The sequence below is a fragment of the Arachis hypogaea genome, chromosome 19 (genome assembly GCF_003086295.3).
Source record: "Arachis hypogaea cultivar Tifrunner chromosome 19, arahy.Tifrunner.gnm2.J5K5, whole genome shotgun sequence".
Lineage (NCBI taxonomy): Eukaryota > Viridiplantae > Streptophyta > Magnoliopsida > Fabales > Fabaceae > Arachis > Arachis hypogaea.
In genome coordinates this window covers 15,930,330-15,947,509 of record NC_092054.1, presented here as the reverse complement: position 1 = coordinate 15,947,509, position 17,180 = coordinate 15,930,330, and the positions used below count along the sequence as shown (strand labels likewise).

The 17,180-nt window shown below is 41.1% G+C and overlaps 2 protein-coding genes across 2 annotated transcripts; one reads left to right on the top strand and one right to left on the bottom strand.

Annotated features, from left to right (window-relative positions):
• Window positions 1–71: 71 nt before the first annotated feature.
• LOC114925931 (zinc finger BED domain-containing protein RICESLEEPER 2-like) lies at window positions 72–1,681 on the bottom strand. The gene is made up of 2 exons (XM_072228285.1): window positions 196–1,681; window positions 72–106 (listed from the first exon to the last, which is right to left on the bottom strand). Exons 1-2 carry the CDS (start codon window positions 1,679–1,681, stop codon window positions 72–74), a joined length of 1,521 nt encoding a protein of 506 aa, XP_072084386.1.
• A 9,698-nt stretch (window positions 1,682–11,379) lies between these two features.
• LOC140182161 (uncharacterized) lies at window positions 11,380–14,019 on the top strand. Its single transcript, XM_072228284.1, has 3 exons — window positions 11,380–11,721; window positions 11,821–12,321; window positions 12,487–14,019. Exons 1-3 carry the CDS (start codon window positions 11,380–11,382, stop codon window positions 14,017–14,019), a joined length of 2,376 nt encoding a protein of 791 aa, XP_072084385.1.
• The last annotated feature ends 3,161 nt before the right edge of the window (window positions 14,020–17,180 follow it).

Genomic DNA, 17,180 nt, shown 5'->3' with positions numbered 1-17,180 from the left:
TATGAATCAAAAAGCATGAAAAATTAAAAATACATATAATCAAGTAGATAAAAATACTTACACCAACAATTTTAATAAGCTGAGTTCCAATTGCAGAAGATGTTGCCTGAGAAAAATTACTTGAAAGTTGGGAAGAACTCTCCACAGTTGTAGAGGAATTTTGGTCATAAACCTCAAAAAGCTTGTATAACTTACTCTTCACATGCTCCACTTTGTCTTTAGCACTAATAGGATCAATCTCATTATAGCAATGAACCAAAGTGTTGAGTTTAAATCTAGGATCAAGAACTGCCCCAAATGCAAGAACAACACTGTATTCTTCCCAATATTTCTTGAACTTAATCATCATTTTTTCTCCCATGTTCCTTATAAGCACTTCATCATTCTTTAAACTATTCATTAAAATCAGCTGGATTTGCCAAACTTGTAAAAAATACAAGTTGGATGTTGGGTAAGAAGTTCCAGACATCAACTTGGTAGTTTCGTAAAATGGTAACAAGAAATCACATATCTTTTCAGTTCTTCTCCACTCATCTGATGAAGGACAATACTCCCTAAACCCAGCTTCTTTTACTTTATACAATTCAAAAGCTTTCTTATAAGGAATAGCACTTGCAAGCATTGCATAAAGTGAATTCCACCTAGTAGGAACATCTAAACATAATGCAGTCGTATACTCAAGTCCCTCAATATCTTCAAAACATTCTTTAAACTTAACCATTCTACTTTCAGATTTTCTCAGAAACTTAATACCCTCTCTAATCTTACACACTGCATCACCACATATTTTCATTCCATCTTGGACAATAAGATTTAAAATATGAGCAGAGCAACGAACATGAAAGAATTCACCACCACACAACAATGAACCATGCACATCCAAAGTACTTTTCAAGTGTTCAACACAAGTATCATTAGAAGAAGCATTATCCAAAGTAATGGAAAAAATCTTTTTATCAACTTTCCACTCAGTCAAAAGCGTAAAGATTTTAGAAGACAATTCATATCCTGTGTGAGGAGGAGGCATATGACAAAAATTGAGAATTTTACTCTGTAATTTCCAGTTCTCATCAACAAAATGTGCAGTCAAACATATAAACCCCTCATTGGTACTTGAAGTCCAAAGATCAGATGTTAAGCAAATTCTATTTGGAATGGAAACTAAAATTTTTTTAAGTTTCGCAGCTTCTCTCTTGTGGACTTTCACTATGTCAGCCTTAACCGTGTTCCTAGAAGGAAGTTTCAAAGTTGGACTAATATACTTCACCCAATTTCTAAATCTCCTATCATCAACCATATTAAAAGGCTTATCCCCAGCAACTACATACCCAGCAAACATATCTCTAGCCACTCCTGAATCAATCTTAAGTGAACCCATTTTAAGTTGCAATTCTGCTATAGTTTGACCAATATCTTCATGCTTAATTTGAGTACAACTATCAAGATGACGTTTTATAGTAGAAGTGCCATATCGCTTACCTCCAGCTTTAAACACTTTCTTGCATCCTTTACACTCAGCACGTTCTACTCCATCCTTATCTGGACCGAGCTTTTTGAAAAATTTCCAAACATCAGAGGTTGCTGGTCTCAGCCTTTTCGAACTAGGTTCATCAACCTCGACCGGAGCAGCCTCAGAACCAACTCTAGTAGTAACAAGGTTACTCACAGTTTCAGAATTCATATTTCCTGAAATAAAAGTAAATGAAAATTGTTTATATGAACTAGGATTTTCAACCATTAGCAAACCATAAAAAAACCATAATCAGATTTAACCATAATCAGATTTAACCAGATTTCAACCATAATCAGATTTAACCATACAAAAACCATAATCAGATTTAACCATAATCAGATTTCAACCATAATCAGATTTAAACCAAATATCAACCATAATCAAAAGTCAACCATTATCAAACAACACAAAAAACAGGAAACAATTTCTGAATCTACATCAGATTTAACCAAATAGGCAAAACTCAGCCATTATCAACCATCATCAAAACTCAACCATAATCAGATTTAACCAAATATCAACCATAATCAAAAGTCAACCATTATCAAACAACACAAAAAACAGGAAACAATTTCTGAATCCGCATCAGATTTAACCAAATAGGCAAAACTCAGCCATTATCAACCATCATCAAAAGTCAAAACTCAACCATAATCAAATTTAACCAAATATCAACCATAATCAAAACACAACCATTATGAAACAACACAAAAAAACAGGAAACAAAATATCAACCATTATGTACCATATTCAAAACTCAGCCATTATCAAACAACACAAAATATAAGAAACAATTTCTGAATCTGCATCAGATTTAACCAAATAGGCAAAACTCAACCATTATCAACCATCATCAAAAGTTCAAAACTCAACTAAATATCAACCCTAATTTACCTATATCAAACAGCAGTCACAAAACACAACAAACAACCCTAAATTGATGAATCTCAAACCCTAAGCCAGAAAACTTACCAGAGGAGGCGAGGACCACCGACCAGGACAGAGCCACAGAGGAGGCGAGGAGCAGCCGTGACGGATAGCGAGACCAGCAGAGTCAGAGGACAAGACCCAGCCACCCAGGAGCCCAAGACCGAGACCAGCAGGCAGCAGCGACGACGGCCAGACGGAGAAGCAGCGGTGGCCACGACGACCGAAGATCGACGGTGAGGAAACTGAATCCGACTCAGCGACCGTCAGGGGCGAGGACGCAACTCTGAAGTTCGAGCTGAGAGGTAAGCGAGTGAGGAACGCAGGAACCGAGTGAGAAGACTGGAGACGCAGGAACGCAGGAACCGAGCTGAGAGCCGTCGAGGAGACTGGAGACGACTGAGTATTGCCGACGAGTCGACGACGAACTGAGGACTGAGGAGTGACTGAGTGAGGAAGCTGCAAATTTGGAATTGGCTCTTGGGGTTGGGGGCGTTCAGCGTTGGGGATTCATTAGGTTAGGGCGAAATTAGGCCATTAGGGTTTCGGCCGTTTGGCTGGGGAAAAAATGAGGAATGGCCGAATGGGGAATTGGGGTTTGGGGTTGGGGATTGCCGGTAGGGGTCGGGTCGGGTAGGGGGTTGGCCGGGTGGGTGGGTTCATGGGTTCTGGGTCTGGGGTGGAAATGGGTAAATGGGTTCAGCCCAAAAAAAAAAAAACTTCAGCCCGCCGGGGAAGCCCGCCCCGCCCCGCCAAAGCCCGCCAAAGCCCACGGTTTAAACGGTTTGGGTTAGGCGGGCTTTTGTCTTTCGGCGGTCCCAAATTTCCAGCCCAACCCGCCTATTTTGGCGGGTTACGCGGGCCGGCCCGGCAGATTAAGGCCCGTTTGCCACCCCTAGCTGGACGTGGTTGGTGAGGAGGTGAATATGGATGAGCTTGGAAATATAGATTGGGAAGAAGATAACAACGACAGTGAAGAGGAGTGACAAACCCCATTTGTAGGGTTTATCTTGTATTGATTTTTGGGGATTTTATCACCTTTTACCCATATTTATTCAAGAAATAGCATGGTTTTGTATATTCTCCTTTAATTGTGCTTGAATGTGAAAACATGCTTTTTAGGACTCAAAATAGCTAAATTTAATTCACCTTGATTCTATTAGATGCCTTGATATGTTTGTTAAGTGATTTAAGGTTTAGGAGGCAAAGATTGGATCAAGGGAATGAAGAAAGAAAGCATGAAAAGTTGGAGAACTCATGAAGAAATGAAAGAACCGGAAAGCTGTCAAGCCGACCTTCTTGCACTTAAACGACCATAACTTGAGCTACAGAGGTCCAATTGATGCGGTTCCAGTTGGGTTGGAAAGCTAACATCCGGGGCTTCGAAACGATATAAGATTTGCCATAGTTGCATCACGCATAGAGGCGCGCACGCGCACGGTACGCGGACGCGCCGATGGTGGCACATGACCCACTTAATGCAAACGTGGCCAGCGATTTTAGAAGCTTTGTGGGCCCAATCCAACTCATTTTCTAATGCTATTTAAGCCAAAGATTGAAGGGGAATCAACATACTTTCATACTTTTCATACTTTAGAAGTTAGTTATCATTAGTTTAGTTTTTAGCTTAGTTTAGTAGTGAGAGTTAGTTTCTAGAGAGAGAAGCTCTCACTTCTCTCTAGAATTAGGATTAGGTTTAGTTCAATAACCTTAGATCTAGATTTTAATTCATGCTTTCATCTCCTCTACCTTTCAATTCCTTGTTGTTACATTCATTCTTCTTCCATTCTTTTATTGCAATTTCCTTTATGTTGTTCTTATGTTTTGTTGTAGATCTACTTTTGCTCCTTCTATTTTCTTTCAATTCAATTAGAGGTAATTCATAATAGTTGTGTTCCTTTTGATTGTTGTTGTTAATTCCTTGCCATAATTGTTGTTAGATTCTATTTTTGTTATCAATTTACTTTGCTTTTCTTTTATGCCTTCCAAGTGTTTGATGAAATGCTTGGTTGGATTTTAGTATAGATTTTGTTCCTCTTGGCTATGGTAGAGTAATTAGTGACGCTTGAGTTATCTAATGTCTTTGTTGATTGATAATTAGAAATTGCTAATTGATTTAGATACCACTAAAGCTAGTCTTTCCCTTGGGAGTTGGCTAGGACTTGTGGAATCAAGTTGATTCATCCACTTGACTTTCCTCCATTATTAGAGGTTAACTAAGTGGTAGCAATGGACAATTGTGGTCACAATTGAGGAGGATAACTAGGATAGGACTTCTAATTCTCACAACCTTGCCAAGTGCTTTTTAGTTGTTAGTTTATTTTCATTGTCATTTACATTTCATGTCTCTTATCCCAAAACCCCAAAATACAATCCATAACCAATAACAAGACACTTCATTGTAATTCCTAGGGAGAACGACCCGAGGTTTAAATACTTCGGTTTATAGAATTTAGGGGTTTGTTACTTGTGACAAACAAATTTTTGTATGAAAGGATTATTGCTTGGTTTAGAAACTATACTTTACAACGAGATTTTATTAGTGAATTTCTATACCATAAAAAATCCAATCGTCAAGGAGTTTGAAGCCAACTACGAAGTCGATGACGAACACGATGACGGAGACGAGGCAGGCAATCTGGCAGTGCAAAATGAAGCAGATGCACTTGTAAACCAACACCCCTTTGGTATTCCATCGTTTATGCGAACTTTGGATCTCGTAGCCATGCATGCTCGAAAATTTTCTGAGTATGCGAATATGGGTATGTTATGTTTATTAATTAAAATTACCACTACCATTTCTTTATTTAGGTTTGACCGACTAGCGGTAGTTTGCATGTCGTAGGTGAAGGCAATGTTGCGGCGAAAAATGATAAATTTATTGTCGTAATAGAATTTGGTATACTATCTCTAGAGGAGTTGATTACATTGTGTATGAGTCCATTGAAGCAGACCCATCGATAAAGGTAAAGTCTATTGTTGCAAAAGTTCAATTCAGGTTCAACTACACTGTAAGTTATCGCAAGGCTTGGTTAGCAGTAGAAATCAGTCACAAAAATTTTCGGTGATTGAGAAATTTTTTACCCGACTCTACCAATATAGTTGAAAGCAAGTTATGAAGATACCAAGATCTCGTACTCAAATAAAAGTTCTTATTTATCGTGAGAATGAGGAGGTGAATGATATAAAAGTTTTCCATCGCATATTTTGGAACTTCTAATAGTATATTACAATAATAATAATAATAATAATAATAATAATAATAATAATAATAATAATAATAATAATAATAATAATAATAATAATAATAATAATAATAGTAATAGTAATAGTAATAGTAATAGTAATAGTAATAGTAATAATACGGGATAAGTATTGTTTTGGTCCCTCACGTTGAAGGTCGGAATCGAACCCGTCCCTGATGTATATTTTTATTTAAAATCATCTTTAAAGTCGTATTCGAATTTAAAATCGTCATTTCTAATAAAATTTTTTAATTTATTCCTAAACTATCCCTATAATTAAAAAAATTATAAAATTAAAAAAAAAGAAACTCGTTGGTGGGAGTCGGGGGAAGAAAAGGGTACGAAGGGGGAGGGGAGGGAAAGGGGGAAGGGGAAGGGGGATGGGGGGACGGCGCCGGCGGCGAAGAGAGGGAGGAGGGAAAGTGGAAGAAGCCGGAGAAGAAGAGGAAGGGGGAAGGGGGAGGGGACGGCGACGCGAAGGGGGAAGGGGGAAAGGACACGGGGTGGGGGTGGGGGTGGGGGTGGGGGGAAGGGGAGAGGGGGAGGAGGAGGGGGAAGGGGAAAGGGGGGAGGGGGACGGCGGCGCGAAGGGGGAAGGGGGAAAGGACGCTGGGTGGGGCTGGGGGTGGCGGGAAGGGGAGAGAGGGAGAAGGAGGGGGAAGGGGGACGGCGGCGCGAAGGGGGAAGGGGGAAAGGACGCTGGGTGGGGCCGGGGGTGGGGGAAGGGGAGAGGGGGAGGAGGAGGGGGGAGGGGGACGGCGAGCCACTGCCGTTGGAGTCCGCCTCGCTTCTGCCGCCTCACGCCTCGCCGCCTCCGCGTCGCCGCCTCCGCCTCGCTTCTGCTGCCTCTGCCTCTGCCTCACGCCTTATTTCTGCTTTCATGCTTTTTGTTTCTGTTTGGTGTTGTTTCTGTTTTTGTTTGGTGTTGTTTCCTGCTTTTTTAGTGGTAGTCTTGGTGGTGGTGGTTGTGGTTGTGGTTGTGGTGTTGTTTCCTACTTTCTTGGTGGTGGTCTTGGTGGTGGTGGTGATGGTTGGTGGTTGGTGGTGGTTGTGATTGTGGTTGTGGTTGTGGTTGTTGGTGTTGGTGTTGGTGTTGGTGTTGGTGTTAGTGGTGATGGTGGTGGTTGTGGTGGTGGTGGTGGTGTTGGTGGTGGTGCTGGTAGAGGAGGTAATTGTGTTGGTAGTGGTGAGGGTATTTTTGTCCAAAAAAATTAAAAGGACGATTTTAATACGAAAAAAAACGTTAAGTATGATTCTAAATCAGAAATTACGTTGGGGACGATTTCGATTCCGATCCTCAACGTGAGGGACCAAAACAATATTTATCCCTAATAATAATAATAATAATAATAATAATAATAATAATAATAATAATAATAATAATAATAATAATAATAATAATAATAATAATAATAATAAATTTTAATTATTCTATCGGTCCTATAGTTTTACTGAATTTTTAATTAGGTTTTTATACTTTTTTTTTCTCCGATTGAGTCCCTATACCATATCAGATTTTGTAATTAAGTATCTGCCGTGACAAAAACGTTGGAATTAACGAAATATTCCGTTAAACAAAACGAATATGTCTAATACTTGACTTAATATTTTATATAGTTTAACAGAATATTCTGTTAATTTAAACGTTTTTGTTATGATAGAAATTTAGTTACAAAATCTGATGTGATATAGAGACCCAATTAAAAAAAAATAGAAAGACTTAATTAAAAATTTAATAAAAGTATAGAATTGACAGAATAATTAAACCTAATAATAATAGTAGTAGTTAATAATATGTTAAGAATAATAACAATAATAACGGTAATAATAACTGTATGTTCCGGTTACTTATACTAACAATAACATTTTACTAAATAATTTTAATCTTAATAATAATAATAATCAAACTAACAATTAACTTGTATACCAAAAATTTACTAATAACTCTAATAACAACACAAATAAATAAATTTATTCATAATTAAAATACAAAAAATACTTATTTTAGACATATCCATTAAAAATGATCCAAATATTTAATAATATATTTTTGAGATAATAAAAAATTACAAACTATTATTTAAGCTTTAAAGCGGTTCTTAAAGTTACACTTGAGCCTCAAAATGGTCATTGAAATTAATAGTTACTCAATTTTATTCTCGAACTTACACTCCGAGACTCATACTAGTCTCTAAGGTGCATTCCGTTCATCGGAATACTAAAAACGATGTCACTTTGTATTTATTAAAAAAAGAAAAAGAAAAACGCACTCCCCTTCTCCTTTCCCAACCCTTCCCCGGTTTCCCTTTCCTTTTTCCTTCTCTTTCTCTAATCTGAGGCCCTTTTTCTTCCCCTTTCCCTTCTTCTTTCCCAACCTGAGGCCCTTCTCCTTCCCTTTCCCTTCTCTAACCCGAGGCAACTGCCACCGCTTCTTGCCGGCTTCCGTTATGGCGTTACCCCCTTTTTCAACCTAGTCTCTCCTCTCTACCTTTTCTCTTGTATGGGTTCTTTTTTTTAATTTTTTTACTGCAATGGAGTTTATTTTGTTACTGGTTGCATAAAATTTTAAACTTGATAAATGGATTTGTAGTTTAAGTGGAAGATGACTTTGAATTGAGTTTGTTGAAATGGTGTGTATTGATGAGTAATGAGAATGTTTAGTTAATTCATCTATGAAAATTGATAGTTGATTGTGTATGAAGAAAAATAGAATAAGGTAATTGAGGAATTAATTTTGAGATCAGGGATACTAATAGGAGACAAGAGAAGAAGGAGAGGCAGAGAGAGATAGAGAGGAGACAAGAGTGTAAAAGACTAGGTTGGGGAAGGGGGCGTGCGGCAAGGCGCAGCGCAGCATCGTGACGGAGGCCGGTGAAAAGCAATAACAAAGAGAAAGGGGAAGGAAAAGGGGAAGGGGAAGGGGCTCGGGTTGGGGAAGGAGAGAGTTGGGTTTTCTTTTTTTATATAAATATAAAACGGCATCATTTTCAGTGTTCCGATAAATAGAAAGCGCATTAGGGAGTAGTATGAGTCTCGGAGTGCAAGTTCGAGGATAAAATTGAGTAACTATTAATTTCAGGGACTACTTTCAAATTCGAGTGCAATTTCATAGACTAATTTAAAACTTAACTCCTAATTTTACTCCTCACTCACTCAACATTCTTCCTCTTCCTGGGTCGTCTTCTTTTTTAAAATCAAAACGTAGAAATGATACAAGGCTAAATTGTGCTTACATGCCTTCTAAGCAAATGCAACACACGTTATAAAGACTCCCATCACCCTTTTCCTTACACGTGTCACACATGCAAGCTATTTTTCTGTCAAACTCAGGTCATGTTTAGTATCTCCCAATATGATCAAATTGCAACTTTAGTCTATATGCAGGAGATAGAGGAGATGTTTTAATATTTAGTTGTCCCTCCTTACAAAACGCAAGCAACCATTTTCTTTTTTTCTTCCTTCAAAGCCAATTGTAACCTACGTTTTGCAAGTATATGCACTTGTAGGTCCATATCAGTACATAATACATCATACAATAATATATTTAAATTATTCTATCTTTTACTCCATTATTAAATTAATTTATGCATTTTAGACATACCCAAATGATAGTATCACACAATTGCTTGGGCTGCTTAATGAGCAATGGTGGTAAAAACAGTGAATGGGTATCACTGGAACTCATTTAATGACTGTTACGGATCCGAGCCACGGATCCAGGACCCGAGACTGTATCCAATCCCGGCTTCTCGGGTCCGACCCGCACCTCGCTCAGAAGGCCCAAAAACCGGCCCTCTAGAGCTCCTAACCGACTTTTGAATTCACACGTCCATCTTATCTTAACCAGATAAGATAAGATAAGAATACCTATCATCTATAAATAGAGGACCCAAGTCCCTCCAGGTATTCATTCATTCCTCACACCCTATACCTCTTAGATCCATTCTGACTTGAGCGTCGGAGTGTCTTTGCAGGTACCTCCCCCCATTGCTCCAGTCAAGTGATCCGGCATCTGCCTCAACCCGCAAGTTCTTGATCCATCTCTCAACCCGTACCAGAGACATCTTGTACATTGGCGCCGTCTATGGGAACTTGCGCCAGCCGAGCCGGATGGGGGACGTCCTGGAGGAAACCCCCTCAAGCCAGGATGACTCTCGACCGCTTAACCCAACCCCAGAACACCGGGAGTCACAAACCAAGCAAGAATAGCAAGTACTGTCCATCACACGAACAACTACGTCGTCACGGACCAACGATATCCTGAGAAAGCTAGGGACAAAGCGGCACAGATCATCCAGGATCTCTGCCTCCGGGTCCAGGAGCTCGAAGGCAAACTGACTAATAGAGAAAAACACAACAACGAACGCGGAAGCCAGGCAACTTCCAGATCAAGATCTCACCACGGCAGGTCACCAACCCGACGACATGATAGGAGAGACAGTTGCAGCACCTCAAGCGACCACGGTCACGAGAAATCGTCGGAACGGCGATACAACAAGAAGCACAACCGCAGCGCTTCCCAAGATCTAAGTCGTCAACACGACTCAGACGAAGATCGGAGGTACCGAAATACCAAGCGCACAAGAAACGACTACACAATAATGGGAGCTACACCCTTCATAGAAAGAATCTTAAGAGCGAAACTCCCTAAAGGTTTCAACAAACCTACCGACATGAAGTACGATGGGACCAAGGACCCCCAAAAACATCTAACGGCCTTCGAGGCCAGGATGAACCTAGAAGGAGCGGCTGACGCGGTCCGATACAGAGCCTTCCCGGTAACCCTTGCAGGGCCGGCAATCAAATGGTTCAACGCCCTCCCAAACGGATCCATAGCCAGTTTCCACGATATAACACGAAAGTTCATGGCCCAGTTCACAACTAGAATCACCAAAGCCAAACACCTCATCAGCTTGCTAGGGGTTACGCAAAAACAAGAAGAATCCACAAGGAAATACCTCGACCGCTTCAACGATGAATGCCTGACGGTCGACGGACTCACGAATTCCATCGCGAGCCTTTGCTTAACCAATGGACTCATGAACGAAGATTTTCGCAAACACCTCACCACCAAACCAGTATGGACCATGCACGAGATCCAGAATGTCGCCAAAGATTACATCAATGACGAAGAAGTCAGCCAGGTTGTCGCCGCCAACAAACGGCAGCACGGCAACACCCAACACGGCAACTCGGCTTCTCGCCAAAATCCCCACCCAGAGAGAATCAAAGGGACCACCCCAGACCGACAAATACAAACCGACCACCAAGAATTGGCAAATTCTCTAATTACACGCCCCTGACAGCACCGATTACTGAAATATACCACCAAATAGCAGATCGAGGCATCATTCCGAAAGCCCGAAAACTCACAGAAAGGACGGGAGGCAACAAAACCCTCTACTGCGACTATCACCGAGGTTACGGTCACAAAACACAAGATTGTTTCGACCTTAAAGACGCCCTCGAACAGGCCATACGAGACGGCAAACTCCCAGAATTTGCCAAAATCATCAGAGAACCAAGACGCGCGGAAAGAGACAGGTTGCCAGAAAAAGACGGGCGTAACCCGAGAACCCAAAAGCAACCGCCCAGGGAAAGCCCAGAAGACGACCCGACCATCATCGTAAACGTCATTACGGGTAAGGACATATCGAGCAAGTCGAAACTAACAATAAAAAAGATCTCAAAGTAATGGCGGTGAGAAACCAGACTCCAACCATCGCGGCCGACAACACGATAACCTTCTTACCAGAGGATTGCCAGCACGGCACCTCGGCCGAAGACGCCCCCTTCGTCATCTCGGCTAGAATCGGAACAGGACTAGTACGAAGGATACTGGTAGACACCGGGGCAGACTCGAATATCCTCTTCCGAGGAGCCTTCGATAAGCTCGGGCTCCACAACGACAACCTCCAAACACACCGCAACGGTGTCACGGGACTCGGAGACAACTTTCTCAAACCAGATGGCTCAATCACCCTTCCCATCACCATAGGAACAAGCAACCAAAAGAAGACAATCTTGTCCGAATTCGTAGTCCTAAAAGACTCCACAGCCTATAACGTGATTCTCGGAAGAAAAACAATCAACGACTTCTCCGCAGTCATCTTTACCAAATACCTCCTCATGAAGTTTAGAACCGACGACGGCTCCGTCGGTACCATCCACGGGGACCGAGAAGTCGCAGTCGAATGTGACAACACCAGCCTAGCCCTAAGGAAGAAATCCCGAGACGCGGCCGGGGTATTCCTAGCCGACCTAGATGCTCGGCAAGACGGCCAACCCAAGCCAGAGCCAGAAGGAGACATGGAAAAGCTACAAATAGGGCCAAGCAAAGAGGAATACACCTTCATTAATAGGAACCTCCCATATGATCTCAAAGAAGAACTCTCCCAACTCTTGAAGCAAAACAGAGATTTGTTCGCATTTACACCAGCCGACATGCTGGGAATAAACCCCGACCTAATGTCCCACCGGCTAGCCGTGGACCCCAAAGCTAAACCAGTGGCACAAAGGAGGCGAAAAATATCACCAGACCGAGCCGCCGAGGTCAAGAAGCAAGTCAAAGCCCTACTCGAAGCCAACTTCATCAGGGAACTCCCCTACACGACCTGGTTAGCAAACGTCGTGCTAGTGAAAAAATCTAACGGGAAATGGCGAATGTGCGTCGACTACACGGACCTCAACAAAGCCTGCCCGAAGGATGCCTTTCCCCTACCAAACATCGATGGATTAGTAGATGCCGCATCCGGCCACCGATACCTCAGCTTCATGGATGTATATTTTGGCTACAACCAGATTTCGATGCACCAACCAGACGAAGAAAAAACAGCGTTCATCACCCCAGACGGGACATACTGCTACACAGTGATGCCCTTCGGCCTGAAAAACGCTGGAGCCACCTATCAAAGACTCGTCAACAAGATATTTCAAAACCTGTCCGGAAGCAAACTAGAAGTCTACATAGACGACATGCTCGCTAAGACTGAATCCGATGAACAACTCACCGACGACCTCAAGGTCATAATGAACACCCTACGAAAGCACCAAATGCGACTCAACCCGGCAAAATGTGCATTCGGGATGGAGGCGGGGAAGTTCCTCGACTTTATGATCACGCAACGCGGAGTTGAAGCAAACCCGAAGAAATGTCGCGCCGTCCTCGAAATGACGAGCCCAAAAAACCTCAAGGACATCCAAAAGCTCACCGGCCGATTGACGGCGTTATCACGCTTTCTCGGGGCATCGGCTCAAAAAGCGATCCCTTTCTTCAAACTAATGAAAAAAGGAGCCCCTTTTAAATGGGAGACGGAGTGTGAAGAAGCATTCCAGCATTTCAAGAAAGTCCTAGCGGAACCACCAATCCTCGCCAAACCCCAAACAGGGGAAACACTCTACCTGTACCTCTCCATTACGGAAGAGGCACTCGCAGCAGCACTCATCCGTGAAAACATGAAAAAGGAACAAGAACCTATCTACTTCATAAGCAAAGTCTTGCAAGAAGCGGAAACTCGCTACTCACGACTAGAAAAATTAGCTTTTACACTCCTCACGGCCTCCCGGCGCCTGCGACAATACTTCCAGGCCCACCCCTTGACGGTCCGAACCGACCAAGCGGTCAAACAAGTACTACAAAAACCCGACCTTGCGGGAAGAATGTTAGCGTGGTCCATCGAACTATCTCAATTCCAAATCAAGTTCGAACCCCGGTACGCGATCAAAGCACAGGCCATGGCCGACTTTATCGCCGAGATGACCCCAGGAAACTCCACCCCCGAATCGTGGAAACTACATGTTGACGGCTCATCGAACGTCACCTCTGGAGGTGCCGAAGTCATTCTCGAAAGTCAGAACGGAGTCGTAATCGAACAATCAGTACAATACGAATTCCCAGTCTCAAACAACCAGGCAGAATACAAGGCCCTCCTGGCAGGCCTAGCCCTAACTCGGGAGGTCGGAGCAAAGGTCCTAGAGGTAAACACCGACTCACAGGTAGTCAGCTCCCAAATCAACGGAGACTACCAGACACGAGACCCCCTACTCCAACAGTACCTCGCCAAGGTAAACAAATTAAAAGAAGGATTCGAGCGAGTTACCATACAACATGTCCCTAGAGAACGAAACGCCAGGGCAGACCTACTTTCCAAACTAGCCAGTACCAAACCAGGACACGGTAACAAATCACTAATCCAGGAAGTCGTCAAGTCACCCTCCGTGTCAACGACAACCAACGCTCATCTGACACTCTCGAACCAAGGATCTTGGACCTACCCTATCCTACAGTACCTCCTTGACGGAACACTGCCACCGGATCCCAAAGAGGGAAAATGAATAAAACGGGAAGCCGCCAACTATATCGTTGTCACAGGACAGTTATACAAACGCGGATTCTCGCAACCCCTGCTCAAATGCCATCATACACCAGAAAACAAATTCTAATCTACACTAAGCAGAGACAAAACAAAACACGAAGGAAGATAAAAGGAAACAGAAAGAAGCAGAAGAACACCAACCTGATAATGCGAAGGAAATAAACCCAAGGAGAAGATGCTACGACAGAAGATCAAACCAAAACCACAGAGTGCAAAAGGAAAGTAGAAAATGCTCTTTTGGAAGAAGAAAGCAGTAGAGAAATGAAGCAAACGAGGGAACTGAAGAAGGAAAACCAAAACGGTTTTGAAAAAATAAAATAACGCAAATACCCCTGGAAAGCAAAGCAAACGTGAGGGCTAAAGAGGGAAACACCCCCTCGCAATAAATGCCCCCTTGGAAAAAGTAACTAATAAATCACGCCTCGAAAAACGCAACGGGCGCAGCGGATACGGAAGAGTCACGTCAGACCTAAGCGGTCAGACGAATCTTCCACGAGACGAAACCGAGACACCGGCCTCATCTCGAAAGAACCAAACGACCACTCGAGAAAAACTAAAGGCCTAAGCCCACGGTGAAAATAGCATCTCCCAGCGACAGACCGACCTCGCTCGCTCTCCCGCTGCGGGGGCAACTGTTACGGATCCGAGCCACGGATCCAGGACCCGAGACTGTACCCAACCCCGGCTTCTCGGGTCCGACCCGCACCTCGCTCAGAAGGCCCAAAAACCGGCCCTCTAGAGCTCCTAACCGACTTTTGAATTCATACGTCCATCTTATCTTAACCAGATAAGATAAGATAAGAATACCCATCATCTATAAATAGAGGACCCAAGTCCCTCCAGGTATTTATTCATTCCTCACACCCTATACCTCTTAGATCCATTCTGACTTGAGCGTCGGAGTGTCTTTGCAGGTACCTCCCCCCAGTGCTCCAGTCAAGTGATCCGGCATCTGCCTCAACCCGCAAGTTCTCGATCCATCTCTCAACCCGTACCAGAGACATCTTGTACAATGACTAAGGGATGAAGGACACGGATCAGAAGAACAGGGTAGTGTTGATGGCTTTAGAGGGAAGTCAATTTTGAAAATCAACGTCGAACTCCAGAGACAACGGCGGAAGACGGCGAAGCCTCAAGCACGACAAGGGTCCATTAGCTAACATCCATGGAGCACCGCTCCAGAGATTCAACTGAAGATGTCGTATCGGGTGGCGGGGCTGGGTGTTTCTGAGTCGGATCAGCTTGTTGACTTGGCCCATAGCAAAAAAGAAAGGATCCGAATTAAAACCAAAATAATTGTTTACTATAAACATGATAAAAATAACTCATTCTAAGAGTTATCCTTTTTCAAATGATGAGTAAAGTATCGTTTTTGTCTCCAACGTTTGGTATAAGTCTCAAAGTTATCCAGCCAATGAGTAATAGCTCAAATGGCATAGTCTCCCCATACTCAATTAGAGGTTACGGGTTCGAGTCTCATATCTTTGGTAAAAAAAAAAGTCTCAAAGTTATTCATAACGTTTCAATCATCCTATTTAAGTCCCTAACGTAGAATTGACGGCGGGACAAAATTGAGAACGTTAGGAACTTAAATAGAACGAAAATGTTGGGGACAAAAATAATACATAAAAATAAATTTTAATTTTATCCTTCAATAATATCACTTTTTATTGTATATAATATAAGTTAATATAAAAATATAAAAAAAATTATTTAGAATTAAAGTAGTGTGATTAAGTGTAATTTACTTAGATGTGATTAAAAAATAATTGAATATTATATATAGTAAAAAATTGATATTATTGAAGGATAAAATTAAAATTTATTTTTATGTATCGTTTTTGTCCCCAACATTTTCGTTTTATTTAAGTTCCTAACGTTTCAAAATCGTCTCAATTTTGTCCCGCCATCAATTCGATCCCTTACGGCAGGACAACATTAAGCCAATTTTGAAATATTATGGATTTAAATAGGACGATTGAAATGCTAGAGACAACTTTAGAACTTATCCCAAACGTTTCAGGCAAAAATAATACTTTACTCTTTTAACATTATTTTCATGTATTTAAGATAGTGTTTGGTTAATATCTTTTAGACATAAATACACATATATAAATACATAATTATACTCATACAAAGATATACAAATTTTTTTTATTGTATTTAGTAAGGTTACATAAGACACTATAGTCTAAATAAAATATCAATTTTACCTTTCAAATTATAATCACTACTTCACCACCATCATCCCCAGTTCACCAGCACTTTCATTTCTTTCCACCATTATCATAATTAATTTTCAATCTCAACCCAAAATACTATTATCAACCACTCTAATTCAATTATCAATTCAACAATTAATTGAAAAAAACTAAAATCAATAATTAATTAATCAATTTTTTTAAAAGAAAAAAATAAAAATCGAAGAAATTGAATTAGTGAGAAAAAGGCGGTGAAGGTTCGGCTTACAAATATAATCTGTAAAACAAATGAAAAGATAGAGGGAGACAATACGTGATGAAAATAGATACATAGATACACACTAGAACACAAGATGACAAGGTACACAGAAGAGGAAATCCATAACAGCAATGTTTAGAGGAACAAACACAGCTGAGTGTGAAAATAAAAAGAACAGAAAAAAGGGAAAGGAAAGAGAATAAGAGGGATTAAGTTTAGGTTGGGGATAAAGTTAAAATTTTAAAAAGATAAAAAAAAAATAAAAATTTATGCCTCATAAATTATGTCTCATGTGTCATAAATTTAGAGATACAGAATATATATATATATATATATATATATATTATGTATTTCTGTGTACTCCCGTACTCATTTACATTCTGTGTCTCAGTAAACAAATATTAAAGCATTAAATAGTAATAACATGCCTTGCTTAATTAAAAATTAATATATTATTAATCACTGATCACTCTTGTCCTTTGTCATGATTAGCTTTTCCACCTTACATCACTCCTATAACTCCATTTTACACGCGTTAGTTTTATGGTGAATTAAATGGAATATGTTTACGTAGTCAAATTGCATGTATATATATAGATGAACTAGGTAAGGCTAATAACATTTATAACAAATTAAACCCTAGCTGACAATTTCTTAGAT

Bases quoted from the DNA above. Each gene is read 5' to 3' on its own strand.
- LOC114925931 (XM_072228285.1), bottom strand. From the start codon at position 1,681: ATGAATTCTGAAACTGTGAGTAACCTTGTTACTACTAGAGTTGGTTCT. The intron at 107-195 runs GTAAGTTATACA...AATTTTTCTCAG, and splicing joins CAAAGTGGAGCATGTGAAGA to GCAACATCTTCTGCAATTGG.
- LOC140182161 (XM_072228284.1), top strand. From the start codon at position 11,380: ATGGCGGTGAGAAACCAGACTCCAACCATCGCGGCCGACAACACGATA. The intron at 11,722-11,820 runs GTAGTCCTAAAA...CTCCTCATGAAG, and splicing joins AGACAATCTTGTCCGAATTC to TTTAGAACCGACGACGGCTC. The intron at 12,322-12,486 runs GTGAAAAAATCT...GGCTACAACCAG, and splicing joins GGTTAGCAAACGTCGTGCTA to ATTTCGATGCACCAACCAGA.